The sequence below is a fragment of the Neolamprologus brichardi genome, chromosome 4, assembly GCF_056152115.1.
Source record: "Neolamprologus brichardi isolate AB-2024 chromosome 4, ASM5615211v1, whole genome shotgun sequence".
NCBI classification, from domain to species: Eukaryota; Metazoa; Chordata; class Actinopteri; order Cichliformes; family Cichlidae; genus Neolamprologus; species Neolamprologus brichardi.
The window spans coordinates 20,127,240-20,148,266 of NC_142107.1; the positions used below are offsets into that span (position 1 = coordinate 20,127,240).

Below are 21,027 nucleotides of genomic sequence, written 5' to 3' on the forward strand. Positions count from 1 at the left end.
AATAACCACTGTATCACTGAGATCTGGTAAAACAACACAGTGAAAGTCTCGTGTTGATTCCAGCTGACTATAAGATACACAATTGTTTTTTCAGGCGTGGGCTGCAGCCCTAAACAATTCCAAATATTAGTCGAACTGCATGTAAAATCAAATTTTCAAATCTGTCTTTTTCCTCACAACTGCCCACTGCAAAGTATGTGTGATGTCCGGTCGAGCCATGAGTAGGTATCATCATCCTGTATTCTGCATCCACAGTCAGAATCTCTTTTGCTGATGTTAAAAAGCCTAATTCCAGCTCCATGTCCAGCCAGACTCTCCCAACAATGTCCAGAGGTTAAATGTGAAAAAGGCTACAGCCACCCCATAAAAGATCATGTCTAAGGCTCATACATCTGCAGAGTGTGTAAACTTAATGTGCATACTCTTGCCACTTCAAACAGACTCCTCTCTAGCCTACTCTTGCGTAGAAACCCCAATAGGAGATCTGCTGACAGTTCACAGTAGGAAGCACTAGGATGAAGTGTCAATGCTACTGTAAGATCCTGTGTCTAATCCCCTGTTTGGATCTGAGAGAGCAGGCAGCCAAAGAGGGGATAGGCGGGGGAGTGCAGTGCATATGCAGTTATTCCCACCACTGCTCATGCAGGGGGTCCTTCACTGTAATCCTCTGCCTCTAGAGGCTGTGTACGCAAAAGAAGCTGACAGGAATCCACATGCAAACCGATACACAAATAAGCTTGACTGAAAGTCAATTCACAAAATGTATTTATGCACTTTACAAAGCTACTTTATTCATTGTTCTCCCAGCTGAACAGTTATTCTAAAATCGACTGAGGGTTTTTTTTAAACCATCGGTATCTCCAGTAAAGTCTAGCAGGTTTGAAGACGGTGTCAAACTTTTGGTACACTGTACCTTTTGTGGCAGGGCTGAGACAAAGCATTAAACTTAATGCAGGTATATTTCACAGGCTCTCAGTAAAATCTTCTTTCTTTAGTGACTTTCACCCACTCTTATGTCCTTTAAACATGTCTGATGGCTCTAGCATGTGTGACCCAGATGAAGCCCCAAAGCACAGAAGCTACTTGTGAAGTTGTGTTATTTGGGTAAGTAACAAGACCAGTGACGAGTGAATAGTTCCCCAGTGGCAGTATCTAAAGCTAATCTAGGGGGTGAGGAGAAAGGCTGGCAGCAGGAAGAGATGGGGGGGCAAGAGGAAGAAGTGAAGAGAGGTGAGAGGGAATGCTGAAAGAAGCCCCAGCAGACTCCGTGAAAAAAGAAAGAGAAGTGTGATTTCTTCAGTGTTCAGCTGTGACAGTGAGATGACTGTGGGTGCATGTGTGGATGTGTGCATGCATACAGGCACCAATGATGAGGGCTTTGTGTGTGCTGAGCTCAGCTAATGCCATGCTATCATCTCCACTGGGGCATCAGAACACGGCACTGGCAGAGAATCAACTGCAGGTCAGATCGCTGGCGCTCACTCTTTCAGTGAGCTGGCCAAGGTGGTGGGAGTGCAGCCACTCTGCCAGAATACCAAAAAGAGCAGGGCAGCGGTGGCGGGAGGGGGGTAGGTAGGTGCAGCTGAGAGATCCGTACACATTTAGTGGAGCTACACATACCTCTTAATGTTCGGGGAAATTATAATGAACTTTTATGAAAAAACAAACAAACACTTATAACAAGTATGAATCAGCGACAAGTGGAGATAATTGTCAAGTTTTTAACAACGCCGCAGTTGCACTTCGATATTTCACTACCACTGAAATTTCTCACCCTGCCAAAAGAGAATCTAAGGTGATGCTGAAGGTGAGAAAAATGATGTCTAAACTGGCGACAGCGAGAGAAAGACTGAAGGGGAAGCCAAGCCAGACTATTTAGGTGTGCAGGACATCCATATTCAGGCAGAAAACTCAAGGGTACGATTGGCACACAGAGAAGAGAAGGTCGCCAGAAGACAAGCTGGCATGTAGAAAAATAGCAGCTGACAGAGCAGCCAGAGTCAACATCTCTCTTGGTGTCTGTCACTTTTCTGGACTTACTTTTTAACCACTCAATTTTAGCAAAATCCCACTAACCACAACTTATAATTAACAACAGACTATACTGATCCATTTTTCATGCACCGACTGTTCAAGGACAATTAGTCTGGCCTTCAGTTAGCAGTAATTGGCATTCTACTAGCTTTTAAAAAGCTGAAAAATCGAATGTAAAACGTTGCTCCCATTTACACACAGATTCAAACTGGCTGGCATAAAGAGATATAAACGTGACAGCTGTTCACACAAGAAAATCTAACCTCTACTAAAGATCGAGCTCTATAAGCTAATGTCAGCACAAACTTGTCTATTGACATTCTTGCTAGCAATGTCAATACAACCTGATTATATAAAGACTGACCAATAACTTCTACTCTATTACACGGTGCTCCACTCCCCCCCCCCACCTGGAATGCCTGATCGCCTCTATCAGTCACTGAGGGCAACAGACTCTGACAAGTTCACATCCACAGCTTCAGTTAAATGAAACCAACATTTCTCATTCTTAAATTACAATATAAAGCAGACCACAGCCAACACACATGAGCTCACTTAGCCTTTGGCTACAACACAACAAAACCATTGTCTGTAGGGGAGATTTAACATGGAGACCATTTGAATACAAAACAGCTTGCGGCAATGGTTGAGAACTTTCCATCTCTCCTCTCTGAGCTGTCAGAACAGGAGTCTGCAGGGGGGCGGCTGTTTTCTCTGGCAAAAGGAGGAGGGGGGAGGAAGGAGTGTGTGTGTGTTGGGGAGGGGGGGGGGGGGTCAAAAGACAACTTACAATCCACCCAGTAGCCTCAGAGGGGAGAACCAGCACATTAAGCAAGAGAGAGAAATGATGTGGCCAAGTCTGGAGTAGGAAAGGAGGGGGGGGGGGGGGGGGGGGGGGGGGTCTGCCACTGATGTTTGAATCCATCTCCATTATTAAGTACAGACCATCAGAGGATCCACAGACAAACACTCTCTCTAGTGAGAAGCTCAAGGGCTGACTGATGCAGATCAGGTGTTTCATTAGATAATGTCAAGCAAATCCGTCATAGTATATCCTACACCTCCTCTTATGTACTGCAGGAATATTCATATTTTCCATATAAACAAAACCAAAACATGGGAATGAATACATCTGTAAAAATGGAAAATCTAAATATGTCTTTACTTCTCCAGTAAGCTAAAAAATATATATAAATGGAAGCAAAGTTAAGATACTGGAGTTACTCTACTTTAAGTTCTCACTAGTTTTTCTAACCATTTCTTTCTTCTATTCAACTATCCACATTAAAAGAAGTATAACCCAATAACTATTATATTAAATATGGTCCCTACAGGAACACAGTATAGAGGCAGACAAATCACTGTCCTGCCACATAAACAGTCCACAGCCGCTCAGCTTTCCTAATTAAGCCAATTTGTTTTTATTTGACTTTTTTTTTTCCTAGAGGCCTGGATTAAATTGGATTCTAAATGATCCAGAACCAATAGAGCAATCTTTACTACCATATTCTTAGACACAGTGCTTGCTAAAGTGTCACAAATATGCTGGCAGTTGGGTAATTTTCTCCATTGACAATGCAAGTGCAGTGGAGAGCCCAGGTTTCCCCAGGGGGAATGTGGGAAGATTGTAGGAGGGCATATGGCAAGAATGGGATGGGGTGTGCACCGTGGAGCATACCATTTATTACAGAAAGCCCCTTGAGACAAAAAGAGAGCAAGAGAGTCAGAAAAAGAAGATTCTTTTTTACTTCACTTGGCATTCCCAAAATTCCGGTTTTCTCTGGCGATTTAAGGGAGCAATATTACCAAAATTGTAAGGCCTTGAATTTATACATATCCGCAGTGTAATTATTACTTCTACCAAAGAAAAATCCTCCATGCAAAACTAAACTATAGATCACAAAATACCTAATATCCCGTATAAGCACCACAAGAGAAACTCTTCTTCAGTCGGCCACTCAGAATTAAGATTTAGTTTTCAAATAGTGATGGAATTAAAAAGGATAAAAGAGAAAGAAAACGAATTTGTGAGTGAGAAAAACGACAAAGGTCTAAGTGAGCAAATGAGGTACCTAAGTTCACATGGGGGAATGTTTCTCAGCAGGAAAAATGATTTCCCTTTCTACACAACCTGCACCGCAGGCTGTTGTACACAACTTCACTGCATATGCCTCTCATTCAAACACATTTCCGCCTCCCACCTCTTCTCGTCTCTCTCTACCTCCCTACCCACCCGCCCCGTCTTCCCTCCTCCATGCTTCCTGTACAGTGAGCTGCAGGGTACTGGGAGAGAGGGAGGCAGCCAAAAAGCCTGATAACCAGGAAGCGGTCACATCTGGCCCTCACTAATTCAATTCCACACAAGTTTGCTTTTCCTCCCCATAACATAACCTAATTAAAAAAATAAAAAAAATTTAAAAAAGGAATTGGAGGTGCATTCACTTTCAATTTATCAACAGGGAGTGAGGCTGTCGAAGACTTCTAAAAAGGTTGGGTCTTTTTTAATTAAAATCAAAATTGCCCCACGCTACTTTGAATTATATATTTACCAGAAATGAATCCAACCGGCAGTGATTACACAAGCCCATATGGCTATCAATACCTTACGTTATTAGACACACTTGGGGTATTAGACACACTCTCCACCTTCTACATTACAAATTTCAGTGCCCCAAAGACACAGGTGTGACAAGAGTTTTTCATTTTGAAACTCTTAAACTTTGAGATATCCCTGGCTTTGTGCTGAATATAAAGTCTATGAGGACAGCTTAGGTTTTCAGTAATGAATTTGAATATATTTTTCAGTGTCAATTAGAACAAGTTAGGATTTCAGAAAATAAATAAAACTGTGGACTCCCATGTATTTTTAAATGCTTCTTAGTCTTAACTTCTTGTGCCGGTGAGGGGGGTCATGTGTTTATCATCATGTCAAAGCTCCTCATATAAAACAAAATGTTACCATCTTGATCACCTGTATTATAAATATGTTTTCTTTCATCAATGTGTGCAATGAACTTGCAATTTTGTTGCTTTTCAAATAGTTGCTTCGAGGACAGGGTGTAAGATCCACATGCAGACAGTTGGTGTCTTTAAAATAACTTGACTGTGTCAGCTATTAGTCTCAGTTTGCGATTGAATGGGGTCAAGCAGCAATGGCATTTAATGGTGATCAATTAGATCAGTGAAAATTGCAAATATGTCGCCATCTACATACACAGAAATTCACACTAACAACTTAAATTGGGAGTATAGCCAGAACCTCATTCAGAAATCCCTCCACAAATACTGACATAGTTGCTAGAGATTGGCCATTTAACTGCAGACTATGCTTTTATAGGAATATAGCCAAAATGCAACCAGTTGGCAAAACTGGTGTCTTATTGTAAAGAGATGCATCGCAGATGAGTTGTGCCCAGGTAGACCAGCTCAGATTGATTGCAATGTCTTGCAATCTGTCTGTGTTTATGAATTAAAAAGGAATTCCATGCTCTTCGTCAATCTGTCTGAATGTGGCTGCAGTCAGTCTGAGTCAGACTGTGACTGTTTGGAGACAGGTTTTCTTCTACAAAGTGATCTGTGCAATCACCTTGTGACCAAAAGGAGTCACCTAAAACTCTCTGGTAAGCCAACAGGTCGTCACGCCTACTTGAAATCAGTCACCAAATTTGAAAACATTCACAAATCAACGATTTTTTTTTTTCCAGTCCAAGGAGGTTTTCCTATATTGACTGAGCCATAAGGCTATATAAATAAAACTGACTGCCATTGTTTAGGGCCTGGTGATTCTGACTTACCCATGGCTTTGGTCTCCTCTCCCTTGGCATTGAGGATAGAAAACTTAAACTTGGCACGCACTTCACTTTTTGGGCAGCTAACCAAGAGGAGGTAAAGTGATAAATAGTCTTTGCTTTCCTCATCCAGACCTTTAGGATTCACACGCAAACACCTAGGGGAAAGAAAGGGAAGAAACACACTAGTGAGACCAAAAAAAAGAAGAAAAAAAAAGACAAAAGGGGGAGTATCAGTTCCTGGAAGTGTCTGCAATATTTGTAAGTGACAATCTGATTATTCTTAGATGAAAAGTACTGGAAATTATTGACAATGATTTTTACTTTTCATCTGACATGTACTTAAACGGTCACTTCTATGCTCCACTTCAGCTTTTAAATGATGTGTTTTATAATGGCACAAAAACGTTTTCCTCATCAAACACGAATGTCCTTATTCACAAAGCAACATTTAATTGAAGCTTTAGACTACATCAAAGCACAGAAACCACAGCAGTTAAGGCTACTAAAGATCTGCTTAGCAGCAGTCTCAGACTACTCTTCATGTCCAAAGCTATTGTCACCACAACCCTCCAGTATCAAAGGAAATGATGCTCAAAAGTAAATCTATAATCTGTATGGTGCACTATTATGTTACTCTGACAATAAGCCAGACAGACTCACACTTGTAACATGGTTTCAGGGACAGTGAGACAATACCACTGTGAGGTAACCCACTGCTGTGCCATGGTTGGTTAATGATCCTATACACTTAAACAAAGCCACAACAGCAATAACGCAGTATTATAACTCATAAGGATCAGGATCCGTCACAATTTGCAGGTTATTGCAGGTAAAATGCCAAGCACGGTTTGGATGAAGACCTGTTAGGTGATCACCGTGTCTATGTTTGATTCGATTCTGACCAGGAGGAGTAGCGATTCTTGTGACATGTGGCTGTATGGGAAGACTGACAAATCTCCAGAGGCGCTGTCACGGCATAAATTCATCAGATAAGCTAAAAACATATTTTGACATTATGACACTTGTGAGTAAATAAAATACATAGGATTTAATATATTTCCTAGTCACTAATTTACCACGGTATGGATTCAAGTGGAAGATATAGCCATTAAAACTGTATTTTTTTTAACACAATAGGAAGCAAAACCAATATAAAGTTTCACTGTACTCACAAAAACCCAATAAACAACACCTGATTCTAATACTCCCAATCTCCCCTCAAGAACAACAAGAAAGTCTTCTTGTTGTTCTTTGCTTCCAGCAAAGCTACTTTTATTACAATGCACCTGAAAAGTCATGTTCCAACACCTCACACGTGTGCATCAAGAGTTCCACCTTTGATCTCAAACTTGTGCAGACTTCTGTGGCAAGCTGACACAACCTTTATGTCAAGGATTGTCACTACTAATATGAGCCATTTTCAGTAGAAGTACACAGTGTCCATGGTGAGATCCGTGATCAGCAGTAAGCTCTATGGGTTTTTTTCGTTTTTTGTTTATTTTGGGTGGTTTGGGGTTTTTGTTTTTTGGGTTTTTTTTTTAGGAGGACATTTAACCCAAGATCAGGCCGACTGTTGAGGGCTTCAGCAGTAATTGAATAAGGAGCCTGAGGGAGAGCATCCAGTGCAAACTCATGACCTGTGGTGCGTGTCAATTGTACACCAATGCACACAAACTGAACTTTGGCCACACAAGCACAGTCATCACTCATCACCCGCCATACTTGCCAGATCTAGATCCTTTCGATTCTCCTTTTCCACAAAAACAAATGCAAGTTGAAGATCTAGAATCCTTCACAGATGTGAAATTGGTCTGAACAGCAAGAGTATCCTTGAAAAAGTAGTGTTACAGGCGCTGCCGAATTTCACAAGCAGACTGGAATCGGCCAAATTGAAATGAGGGTAAATCCAGCAAGGTTTTATAGTCAGTAGTGGTACAACGTAGTTGAGCAAAGAGCAAAGAGTCTGAGCTTTCCTAATATTTCAATCTGAAACAGTAATAACTATAAATAAATATCAGAAATCTAAAATAAATCACAGGAAAAAAAGGGCCCTCAGCAATGCAACAGACACCAGTTTCACAAAAGAATCATAGCTTTGTGTTTGCAACATATGGATTGTTTTTGTTGCACAGCCTGTTACAGTTTAAGTAGCATCAAACACTTTACCATGGCCATATGGACTGTTAAGCATCTGGAAACTGTAATTCTGGAAATTATTTTAGACAATAATATTTTACGACATCATATGAATTACTGTAATAATCCTGGCATCACGTCATAGTCAGCTGCCAAGTAAGTCTTACATTTTTCAAATTAAATAACCTCTACTTAAAAAGTATTATAAGGTAAAATGAACTGAAAATTAGATTTTTAGTTATGTTAATATACTACAGAATAGCCATTTCAGTGCACTGGAGAAAGATGCAACTGAAAAAGAGTTATGCTACAGACGGTTAAAATAAAAATAAATAAATAACAGAATCGTTCACCCGGAAACACAAGACTAATTAAGTCATCATTCTTTAACATGACACAGTTTGCATCCAATTTAAACAAGCAACTTACATAACCCAATGTGACTACTGCATTGTTTTATCTCAGGACATAATCATTACCTTCATCTCCCTAAAATATCTTTGGCCACTACATAAATGCATGAGATTTTAAATGAGTGACCCTGACTTATGTGGAAATGAAATCACTGGCATGTCATACTTAACACAAATCTTTGATGATGTGGATCCAAAAAGTACTCATCAGTTCAGCCATCTACGGAAGTCTAAGCATGACAGCCCACTAGCTGTTCACTTAGCCAGTTTGTACAGCAGCACTCTCGGCAATTAGGTACATTTCCAACACCGGATGGAATAAGTCTGTCAAGTCATTTCAGGGCAAACTAGTACAAAATCAAATCATATTACTGCCTTCAAAAATTTAGTCTTGACAAGGAAGGATAAGCACTGTAGCACCTTAAACATAACAGTTTTTTCTTTGAACATTTTTTGCCACACTTTGCAGGAATCAAACAAATTCCAAAGCTACGATCTGGAAAATTCACCATACAACTATCCATTTTCCACTGGTCAGACTGTGAATAATAGCGGACGAAGAATTATAGAGCAATTTTCTGTGTACCTAGCCACATCCTCCACATCCCTCAGTTCTTCCTGGGGAGTTGCCAAGATGTTTCAAGGAAAGATGGGAGGTGTGAGCTACACATACTCAACCTATAATTTTAAAACACGACAAGCAGGAGGGTGCTCATCTCAGAGCAAAGTCCCCTCATCTCAGAGTAAAGTAATCCAATTTAAATGTGGGTTTAACCTCAGATCAATTCATGCATACTAAGGTGTCATGCAAGAAGGTTAATTTTAATTTCAAAACATATGCTAATAAACACTGCAAACACAGACACGTTAAAGGCACAGAGCAATGATTGATACTCCACGTGTAGAAGCACGTAGATCTACCTTTCAAAGGTGCGAAAGTTGAAAATCCTTAAGACGACTTCTTGAAAGGACATTCTCCAAAAGCACTCTTAGAGCAGGAATGCTGTACTTTATATGCGATAGCTAGAATGATGAGACTTTACTAACCATTTGAGTTTGTCATTGGCTCCTGAGGAAAAAGTGGAGCTTTTGATGACCTCTCCCATCTCCTCACGACAGAAGCTGAAGTTGTTGATGGTCCACATGTAGGAGAACTTCACCACTTTGATCTGCATAGAAAAAGCACAGGATCGGCTGAAACCAGATCTCCTTTTTTATATATTTATCTATTCTATATGGGTAAGTGGTCTTTGGTCAGCCTGGACTTCAAAACCGCACATCAAAACTGCCTTTCATCTTAATAAACACTGACAACAAACGAAGGGAAAGAAGAAAGGATAATGGAAAAGTAGGAACGGGAAAAAAAACAAAACAATTTTGCAAGGACGTAGCAGAGATGAAAAAACAGACATCATCAATGACATACTTTATCTACCTTTGCTCTTAACGGGAAAGTGTTATCTGAGCTAGTAAAGCCTACACTGCAATAACTATAACAAATACAATTTCATAGAGCAGATAACCATTAAACAAAGAAAACATGTAAAATGACATCAATTTTTATTTAAAAAAAAAAAAAAAAAGTTTGGCTGGTAATGTAGAAGCCATCAGGGAAAAAGTATATCAGCAAGCTAGACTTAATATTGCACAAATACCAAAAAAGTAAAAATAAAAAAAAAATAAAAAAGATTCACCATTAAAGATTAGCAAAAGCTGCACCAGGCTGATTAAAGCAAAGGATACATATTGTGTAACACTGTTCAAGAACACCTTTATGGATGAATTACTCCAATTTAACACTGCACCTTGTAAGTTTAGAGAACTTTTTTAACATTCAAAATTGATGCAGCAGAAACAGCGATATCGCCACCTTGTTAAAACACAGAACCTAGTTCACTCGCAATATAGGTCAACGTCTGACAGTTTATCTAGTAATCTGGGTGTAAATTATAGTAGTAACTGCTAATATAGCCTTGAGCCTCTAGCCTCAAGCAGAAATAAGAAGCAGGCAACAAAAATCTCTTACCAACAAACCAACAGTGTTTGAAGAAGCTTGAAGCAATTTGTCAGACTGTGCATAGCCATTTCTAAAGCAAAGATTGCACTTTATAAACGATGAAGATAATTTTGCTTGCATGAATCAAACTGACATTTGATAATCTACGGGCAGAAAAAAAAGAGCATCTCAACCTCCTGACTGCATGAAAGCATCCAACGAAAGGGACTGATTACCAAGTAATTACCAAATTACTAAATTCAGAGTTCTTCTGGTAGAAGAGTTCAGTCTGGTAGAATCAGATTATTTTGCTAAATCCAGTGATACTGTGCAAAAGTCTTGAGTCAGGCCTCAATTTGTTCTATTTTGCCTCCAAGGAACCAAACGTTCTTGTCATTTTTAAAGTGGTCTTGAACAGTAGTTCTCCTGGCTGGTTAATCATAGTTTCATTTAAAAATTAGCTGCTTTTTAACTTATTTTCAGACCAGAAAATATGAACATTTTCACCAGCATTTTTTTTGGTTTGTTTGTTTAGTAAGTCACTTAACTTGACTCATTCAAGCATAAAAAAGGAACTTAACAAAAGGAATAAAGCAGTGTTGTATCTACACATAACAGGAAAAATGGCAACATAAGGTTTTTAAAGGTGCTCTGTAGCAAACGGTCAGGTCAGTCAAGTTTAACCTGTAAGAAATGCAGCAAAACACAAACAAACAAACAAACAAACATTGTTTTACAGGCATAATATAGTGTTTTTGCAACACCAAGTTGATTCCTAAAGAGCTACTGGCCATAAAAGTGGCCAGTCTAAAGACCACTTGCAGCCACCAGTGCTAACCCTCAGCCCCCTAGTGGATACACCTATGGTATCGATTTCAAAAGTGACTACATTCAGAATTTGCCCTGTGACCTTAAGATAAAGGTCACCGGGATTCAAACCTGTCTGAGAATTTTAGCAGATACACCTATTGGTACCAAAGCTCCTATGCTACCTCGTTATGTTATCACATTTGAAAAAGCAGCTTGTCCACGTTGCCTGCCCATCTAATGGGGTTATAATAACAATAACTAAAAGTCATGTTATTCAGCAAAGACCAGACACAGGACCTGAGAAATGTATTTGGTCCATCAGTTGATTTGATCTACTGTTTGCTGAACCCTTATCAGAAACAGTCTCAGTGCAAATGTACCTGCAGAAAGCCATTTTTTAAGGAAGCGAAATGAGAAGAAAAAGCTGAGGTTTGCCAAATTACACAAGAACTGGGCTGAAAATCAGTAGCAAAAAGTCTTAATGAGTGCTAAATCCAAATTTCTAATTTTTATATCAAATCGTTTCCAAAATGTATTAAAGAAGTCAGAGGAGATGTACAACACAACAACACAGTCATCCTTTGGTGCTGCATTTCAGCCAGTGATCTCGTCAAAAACGATGGAATAATGAAAAAAGAAAATACTGTCAGATTTTGATTCATCATGCAATACCATCTGGAAACTGTCTGATTGGCAACAGCTTCATTTTTCAGCATAACAATGATTCCAAAAACACTGCCAATGCAAAAAAAAAAAAAAAGCACCTGGATGGAAGAACACACAATGGAACACACAACTATCAGGCATGGATTCACATCCCCAGAGGCTGGACTTCAAAATTATCTAAACAGTTTGGGATCATCTGGACAGAAGTGAGCAAAAGGCAGATGACATCCAAAGAAGATGTCTGGAATTTCCTGAAGAACTATTCCTTATAACTACTTAAAGACATTACGAGGAAGCTTGCCGAAGTGAGTTCGGGCTGGTTAAAGACAAAATCTTATAAATCCTCTAACATCTTTAAAGACCACAAATTAAATAACCTCAGCATTTACACGGGGTGAAATTAAAATTATGGTTACAAAAGTAGTCCAGTAAAATATACCCCATTTCTTATTTCTCAGTTTGTACATCTTCATTTCCTTTTCTCGCACTTTACCAGAGTATCAAATGAAGGAGGTGATAAAGAGATATGAGGAGAGAAGAGCTGAGGCAACAGGCGTTGAACAAAATTAAAAATCACTGCTTCAGAGCCTCATTTAAAATGGATTTCTAGCGAAAACAACTATTGCCACAGGTGTGTCATAAATTGCTTTGTTATATCCCAACTACAGCTGTATTTGTTTCATCTCAGATGGTCAACGGTTTTGCAAATCAGCATAATATTTTTATTAAATTAAAAATGTGGTGCAATGTGACCAGATATACTTCTTTTGTTAAATGAAACACACACAGATAATTTTCACTTCAGATGCATTTTAGGAACTGAGCATTGTGTGCTGAGATTAATTTCCGGGCAAAAGGACAGGAGACACAGGAGACTGGTTAATGCCACTGGTTGGTGGTTACCGACTTAAGTAATGCCTGAGAATCTAACTATAATATTTTAAGATGCATTCTGGCCTGATTACGGTTCAGTTTAGTAAAACACAAGGAAGTGAAAAAGTGAAACACAAAATATAAAAAGTCATGCATTACTCACCTGAGTATAACACCAGCTCTCAGCCACAGGACTGCTGGACATTTCTGCCGGTGGTGGGGGACTTGGTACTCTGGACATTGCCAGCATTGATGCTGAGAGCACCGAGTTGGGCAGTGGCAGCAGCCAGATGTGGGATGAGGTGGTATGAGGTGTATGAGGGAGGAAAGGTCCAATAATCAGTCAAGCCGGCTGCCTCTTAAACCCCTGCCATACAGAGAACAGCAGAAAGTTGAATTCAGTACAACAGACTCTAAAATAGCTACAGGCTCCCTGTAGTGTCACAGAAATACAGCCATTAAAACAGTTTGACTTTTAAAGCAACAAAACCGATAACTAAGAAACCTGTGACCTTGTGCATCCCGTGTGTGTATGTGCCTCTCTTTGTACATGTCACGGCAATTCTTAATTAAATGTTTGGTCTAATTGAGTGGTATTTCCAAGTAAGTAGGAAGCCAGGGCTCTGGATTTATTTGTTTTAAAAGAGTCTTTGGCAGTCAAAGCACACCAGCAGCGTGCACTCGGCTTCACTAAGGGAAGCCTTCCTTTATCTGCGCGTGGTTTCGTCTTTGTTTTGCTTTGAGATGAACAGAGTGCTGTGCCAGCCATGTGATTCCAGCCAGGCTGGACCCATCCGCTGTGGCTGTAAGCGAAGGGCAGGACTTAAGACTTTCATCTCAAGCAGCCAGTCTGTACTCACAACACACACAAGGTCACACTTTACTTTCAAACGACTAAGAAAGGTCAAAGTTTTGTTTGATAAGCACCTGTTCCAAGGCTGTTTTTATTCCAGAATACTGCGGTTCAGATTTAGACTGTAATGGCTACATCACCTCTCCGCTTCCATTTGAAGCCTCATTATTTTCCTATTCTAATTTTTGGTCCGTTCTATACTAGCAGTCTCAAATGCCTGAACATCTTACTGAAAAATAAAAAGGAATATGCGCGGTTTGGTTTCAAAGTGTAATTTCTCTGCTGTCTAAATCTCTCATTTCCTCTCGTCTCATTCCCTTACGCTCCTTTCAAGTTCCTCTCCACAAATTTCATACCTAAGTCATCAAGGTCTCAAGATCTGGCTTTTCTCACTCAACCTGCAAGTCCCCCTGATCTCCTGCCAGAGAAACCCTTCCACTCCATTGCTTAATTAGTGTCTGATTGAAAGAGAAGTTTAGGACCTAAGAAAACTTGGCAGAAACAGTACTGGACCAAGAATCCAGAGAGACAAAAAAAAGGGAAGGAAAGGGGTAAAAAGTAAGAGGAACCTCTGTCTCTTGGTGAGTGGATTGGAAACAGAAGAGGCGACACGCGGACCTCACCGGCTCTAGAACCAGACAACTTAATTAATGTTTAGAGCCTGAATCTGATCATCTCAATTCAGTGGCCCCTTTTCTTCTTTTGTGCCACTTGTATCTGATGAAAACACTGGTGGCATTTTCGCTCAGTAAAACAATAAAATATTAATCAAAAAAAAGTCGGGAGAAAAAAAGCTGTACTCATTTGCAATTTAAATTACCTGAGACTTCCTGGCAATTAATTACAGTCTATACGAGTGAGCGAGGGTGATTTTTTACATGCGCGTGTGTTTCCTCGTGTCATCATTCTGGTATTGTATCACAGTGTATTCAAGGCACGATTTACCAAGTGGCTTTCTTGTATCATGTCCCTTAAAGAGCACCATGAATGCCTGGTAATCACAGGAAATCAATTTAAGAAAACATGACAACACTGGCAGCACTGCTAACAGCCTCACAGCTTTCTAAATACACCCAGATGACACTTAACCAGAAAAAAGCTTGGGATTTTTTTTTTCCCTTGTTTTTCATGACAAACATCAAGAGCAAAGCAGTAGGAGAAAAGCAACAATAACAACTGAGAGACAGAGGAGATGCGCGCTAATCATAGGACTCCCTCAGGAGAAATGTCTTCAGACAGTTCATTTGTCACAGGAATCTGAAGATGACGGTGTGAACGAGAGGAATGGCTAATAGGTGATAATGCATATGATGTAGGGAAAATAAATATTGTCACATTACAGTGTATGGCAGGCACAAAGACTGTGCTCTCCCAAAGGCAATTAAAAGACAAAGGAGAGAGGTAATCGAGGTGCTGTGGTTCAGATAAGGACTGAAGAACTTTTTGCAGCTACTTGGTAGCCATCAGCACTTCCAAGGTTGGATAAAAAGCAGTGAAAATTAGGATGAGGATAAGAAGTGCTTAGAAAGAGAGAGAGCAATACAGAAGGACAGCAAACAAGTTCAGATTCTGCAGAGTATACATCAAAATTTCTCTGCCTGTAAATACAGCAAACTAAAGAACTAGACAACAGTTTACTATTCTGTAACAAAAGCATACAAACGCTGTGCTAGGGACACTGCATTGTGAAGACTAAATGACCTGTCCTTCTTTACCACTACAATTTTTGAGGGCTATTGTTGTATTGAACACCACTAAAGTAAGAGGTTCTATTTTTAAATCTGAAAAACTAGCGTCACACGTTCACCAAAGTATTTTCTGCATGGTTTTCACATCCAATTTACAGGCCATATAAAAATGAATTGAGTCACAAAGATGTCACCACCTGGTTTGTAAACTGCCATTTCGAAGACTCTGTTTTAGCATTGTGGCATTGGCTCTCCTTTTTTGTTTGTTTGGGGGGTTTTTGTAACTGTTAAGTTACAAGATAAATGGTAAATGGTAAATGGCCTGTATTTGTATAGCACTTTACTAGTCCCTAAGGACCCCAAAGCGCTTTACATATCCAGTCATCCACCCATTCACACACACTGGTGATGGCAAGCTACATTGTAGCCACAGCCACCCTGGGGCGCACTGACAGAGGCGAGGCTGCCGGACACTGGCGCCACCAGGCCCTCTGATCACCACCAGTAGGCAACGGGTAAAGTGTCTTGCCCAAGGACACAACGACCGAGACTGTCTAAGCCGCGGCTCGAACCAGCAACCTTCCGATTACAAGGCGAACTCCCAACTCTTGAGCCACGATCGCCCCAGGCGATAAAACTACAGAGCCTGGTTAACAGTGCTGCGATGGACTGATGGACTACATCGCACAGTCACAGAAGCCTGCTAACGCTAAGCGACTGTTAGTCATGATAAAATAATGCTAAAGGGTAAATGTTCACAAAAATGTGTACAGGGGAGTTATTTAAAAGTTTGCCCCCGAACAGCTGTTGCAAAAATTGTCATTTCTGCTGGGCATTTTAGCATAGAAGTCCATGGGGACTCATCTTCAGAGCAATTTGTCATCATTTGAGTAACTGGAAATGAGGAACTGTTTCTGGCACTTCTGCATGAGCCTTATTACAGTCTTGGATGTTGCCACTCTGGTTTTAACCCATTCTGTACTTACAATAATTACAGTTTAATCAAAAACAGAAAGTGCACGGTAGAAAAGAGAAAATGTTCTGCACTCCTGTCCTTCAACATCAGTTTTTGCACATCTTTATTGAAAATGTCACCATCACAACATCTTGACTGACAAGACACATCATTCTTGATTTTCTGCACAACAACCTCAGCACTAAAACCTCTCGCAACCATTCATTTTTTAACCTATGGTTCGTTTCAAGAAGTCATGTTTTAACAAATGTTCTTACTTTACATTCACATAAGTGTCAAAATGGTTTATGTCTCTCCACATACTTACACTTAATGTCTCTCAACACACACTTAATCTTAAATGATATACAACAATTTATCAGCTCTTTGACATTAGAATTTCCTCCGTTTTTTACATTTCAGGACGACAGACAGTGAATAATTAGAAAAAGAAATAGTTTACAAACTACATAAGCAGAATAAATGTACCCTTCAGATCAGAATTCAGTGCTATGTTGGGTTATAAGTGTAACTTGTGTGCTTCCTTAGGGCATGTTGTAATTTTTTACCTTTTACCTTGCAGAAGATTATGTTCAAGATGCCCCTTTCAAATGACAGCATGGCACAAAACAAGTTTGATCTTCCGTTTTCTGCATGTATAATGCAGAAGATGTGACTGTGTAGCAAAAGGAAGGAGGAGGATGGGCCAACTTCAACCCACATTCTCATCCCATGGCTGCTTTCAGAAAGGTAGGCCAGATGAGGAGAGTGAGACCTGGAGCCCATTTATATTCATTACAGAAAGACAGTCTGCTCTCACTCTACCAGTCCAGTCACCATCTCTCTCCATCTCTCTGTCACATACTTCCACACGCCAGGGAAGAGACTCTGACAAACCAAAAGACAGATAGATTCAACTTCTTCTGCATAAACAAGAGGTAAGCGAGGTGATGCTGCGTCTGCCTCTGCCATCGGGATGAGAGCTAGAGGCCACCAGCTGTCCAGGCTGTTACAGCCCCACGGTATACCGGTACCGCATCACTAACATGTTACACACTAAGTCAATACATGACACTCGGCTCATGGTGTAATAATTCCTGTGCTGCGATATTCACTCCATCTGTACATTTTACGTGGTGATAGCATATTCTGCGCATATGTTACCTCCATCTGCAAATCTGATATTGTGAAGAGCTTACAATGCATATTTACACTCGAGGACACATTTCTGTTCATTTGTTTTTCCATCTGTGCTTGTGACAATCTGAATAGCTGGTGATGCACATCGCTTGCACAGCCTTCCCAACCCAACCTCAGTGTCAGTGAGAACAATGCATATTTAGCTTGTTTACTTTCAATATGTCTAGCTGTTGGAGTGTTATCTTTACTTCATTGCAGGTTAAAATATTTATTGGCCCTTCTAAAAAAAAAAAATCTTAACAGCATCAAAGAAATGCCAAGTTTGCCAGACTTTTGATATTTAAAACATTTCCAATCATTTAACTGGACTTGCTTGGGTTTGCCAGATAAAACGTGTAGATCACCAATAAGATCTCCATGCAGGATCCATTGGTGCACAGGTTAACAACCATGGTGTAGATAGGAAGAGAACTGGATAATGTGAACAATGTTGTAGAGGTGAGGAGAATATCAGCCAGGATCATGAGTTTGAAGGTGGAAACTGAAGCGTTGATGCTGAATGTTCTTCGATGAAGAAATGCAAGTAAAAAGGAACAGGTGTGATGAGGTGGTGCTAGATAGATATAGTGTTAAAAAGAGAAAAGCAAAGTACAGATGGGAGAGAAAAGGATGGATGAGGTGAACACGTATTTCAGGAAGAGGCAGGAACATAGGGTGACAAAAGGTAGGGAGGACTGGGAAAGTACAGCTGAAGTGGTAAGGTAATTTGCTAAGAAGGTGTACCCTGTGGACAGAGTAAGGGAGAGTTGGGTTTGAATGAGGAGGTACAGGAAAGCATTCAAAGGGTTAGCAAAGAAACAAGAGGGATAGTCAGGAGGATGAGTAAAGTAGACAGAGCATTGGGAGGCTAGGTGGCAAAAGAGAAAAGAAAAGGTGTGTAGTGATTTCTATGTGAGGCTGGACACTAAGGAAAGGAGCTGAAAGATGTTGAATATGGAGCTGCCAGGTAGGAGACGACAGAGAAGATTCATGGATGTGGTCAAGGAGGATATTCAGAAGGTTGATGTGACAGAGGAGGATGCTCGGGATAGGGTGAGATGGAGGCAGATGAACCACCGCAGTGACTCCTAAAGGGAGCAGCCGAAAGAAGAAGCTCATGCATAGAAATGCTGAAGAGTGCACATTGTTAAGCTGCTGGGCTGACAGAGCATACATCAGTTGTAATTTTCTCTGAATTGTTAGCCTGACATCTCCCAGATTGTGTTCTTTTAGACCAACTATAAAACTCAAACAAAAAACATCTTTGACAAAGAACATTTGCTCATATGGTTTCCTCAATTACACTGAACAGCCATAATGCTAAAACCACTGAAAGTGTAATGTTCTGGGAAACTTCAGATCCTGATATTTACTTGGATGTTATTTGACATGAGGCACCCCCTAAACATCCTTGCAAATGATCACATTCCCATAGCAATGTCACTGACAACGGCCTGCAGTACAATGCACCGTACCACACAGACAGACAGACAGACAGAAAAAAAATGAGTCAACAAACATGACACAGTGTTGACTTGGTCTCCAAAATCCTGAGATTCTAATCCGATCTAGTACCTGCAGGCTTTGTCAAAACAAAACCGGTCAATGGAGGTTTTGCCTTATAACCCACAAGACCCAAAAATCTGATTCTAACATCCTGGTTGCAAATACCACATGGCACCTAAGAGGTAACATATTCATACCATGGTGGGAGCTGCAGGAGGTGAACCTGTATAATATTCAGCAAGTTGGATCATCGGCCTATAATATCTTCACAGATCAATAATTTGCAATTACGCCGGTGACTGTGGCTACAGAGCCAGCTGTCCTAACATAACATTCTTGGCAGTCCTGTTTCAGTGTAATACTTCACCTAATTAACTGATAGTTACAGCCAGGGACCACTGCTGCACTGCACATTTTCTCTTTATGCTGCTTCTGCTGTCATGGCTAAATAGTAGCAAAAACACATGCAGAAAAAATATTTAGCTTTACTATCCCTACATATAAAATGTCGTTGTTGAAAAATTACAATCTACATTTACCATCACCACGAGTTTTTGGATTATGAACACAAGTGTAGGCGGTGTTCATATTCTAAAATTAATACTTGTTCCAACATAATCTAATGTCACCTACTCTAACTTTACAATATATTGCCATTCTAAAGATAAACGGATCCTATTGTGGTTACATAAGTTCTGTAGAGTTATAGCAATGTTTTTGTATGAAAAGGTTAAGTTTGGTTCAGTATGACCATATGGCAGGGACTTCAAGCAACCTGGTCTACTGTGAAATAGGAGTGACAGAACAAAACAACAAAAAGCCTTCTGGAATTCATTACAGCTATCGCAGAGTCTCAAAAACAGAAAATATATTCATTATACAAAAGAAAAGGAAAAACACATTCTACATGCAAGCACACAAACACACATCAATACACAATTAGCCTGTCACTATCTTAATTCCCTTTACACGGAAAATAAAATGGAAATGTCAAAAATATTAAGTTGCCTACTATCCTCTCCCTCAGAGAAACAGGTGGCAAGGTGCTGAGACATCGCCACCAGGTGGACAGGGGGTGGAGGTGCGTAATTTGGCCGCTACAAAGAAAAGCCAGAATCACAGCAGGGATCCTGGAGTGTTTAGAGGGTCACCTTGTGCAACAACAGGCACAGACCAAACCTGTGAGGTACACAGACGGGCTGCAGAGTTGAGAGGGACAGACTACAAACACTGAAAACCTGCCAGAAAACTGAGGTTAAGTGACAAAGTGCTGCAGACTTCAACGTATGTGTGACGCATTTCTGAACGGAAATCAAATGCCCACATGCTAGCTCATCTTTCCACAGCTTAGAGCCAGGCCAACTCTCTTTCCTCCAGCTCTGGTGAGCAGTCTGACAGAGGGTTAATCAAGCCTGTTCATTATAACGTCAGATTTCAGAAAAAGCTTAGGCAGTATGTGCAGATCCATCTGGGGGGTTAGCAAGATTGATCAAGTAAAGTAGCCGGCCCTCATTTCTAAAACTCGCAGACAGATGGCTGGAGGTGCACATCCTGTCAAATAAGTACATGCACATGGGTCATAAAAAAGGAAGATATTCCAAATATTCGTTATGAGAGATTCTGGATTTGTAGCAGGAATTAAGGGCAAGAACACTGAAAATATGTAAGCTTGCTGCAGGAGACACTGGCAGGCAAAACATGAAAAGGGAAGGAGAAAAGCCTCTCAGTGTTGAGAGAAAGAACAAGTCTAGATGTGGAGCATGTATAAAAACACTGTAAAACAGTGTCTGTCCATCTTGCCCGAGGCAGTGCTGATAGCCCTGACATTCACTCGGAGAAAGAAAAAAGAGTGAAAACAGGGATAAGAGAAGGCCAGGAGCAGTGGGCACACATGCATGACAGAGCTGAGCATGAATTCATCAGCGGGTTGGGAAGACGCTGGAGTGTGTCGGATCCAGGACCGCAGGAGGTGTGATGGATTAAGAGGCACTGGCAGAGACAGAGGTCCTCCCTGAACCGTGGAGCAAACTCCAGCGAAACACCATCACTATCCCTCTCCATATCACCAGTCGTCTTCTCTCACTCTCCATTTCTCACAGCTTCCTTCTCTCTCCCCTTTTTAAATCA

General features: G+C 40.5%; 1 protein-coding gene across 1 annotated transcript in view; it reads right to left on the reverse strand.

The window, feature by feature from the left end:
- The window catches only part of spop (speckle type BTB/POZ protein), a 105,699-nt gene that overhangs the window by 44,984 nt on the left and 39,688 nt on the right, over positions 1-21,027 (reverse strand). The window contains exons 3-5 of the mRNA XM_087839999.1: positions 12,883-13,086; positions 9,422-9,543; positions 5,829-5,980 (exon numbers count right to left, since the gene is read on the reverse strand). Coding sequence (XP_087696125.1) covers positions 5,829-5,980; positions 9,422-9,543; positions 12,883-12,969 — 361 coding nt within the window. The 5' untranslated portion in view covers positions 12,970-13,086. The remainder of the gene's footprint in view (positions 1-5,828; positions 5,981-9,421; positions 9,544-12,882; positions 13,087-21,027) is intronic.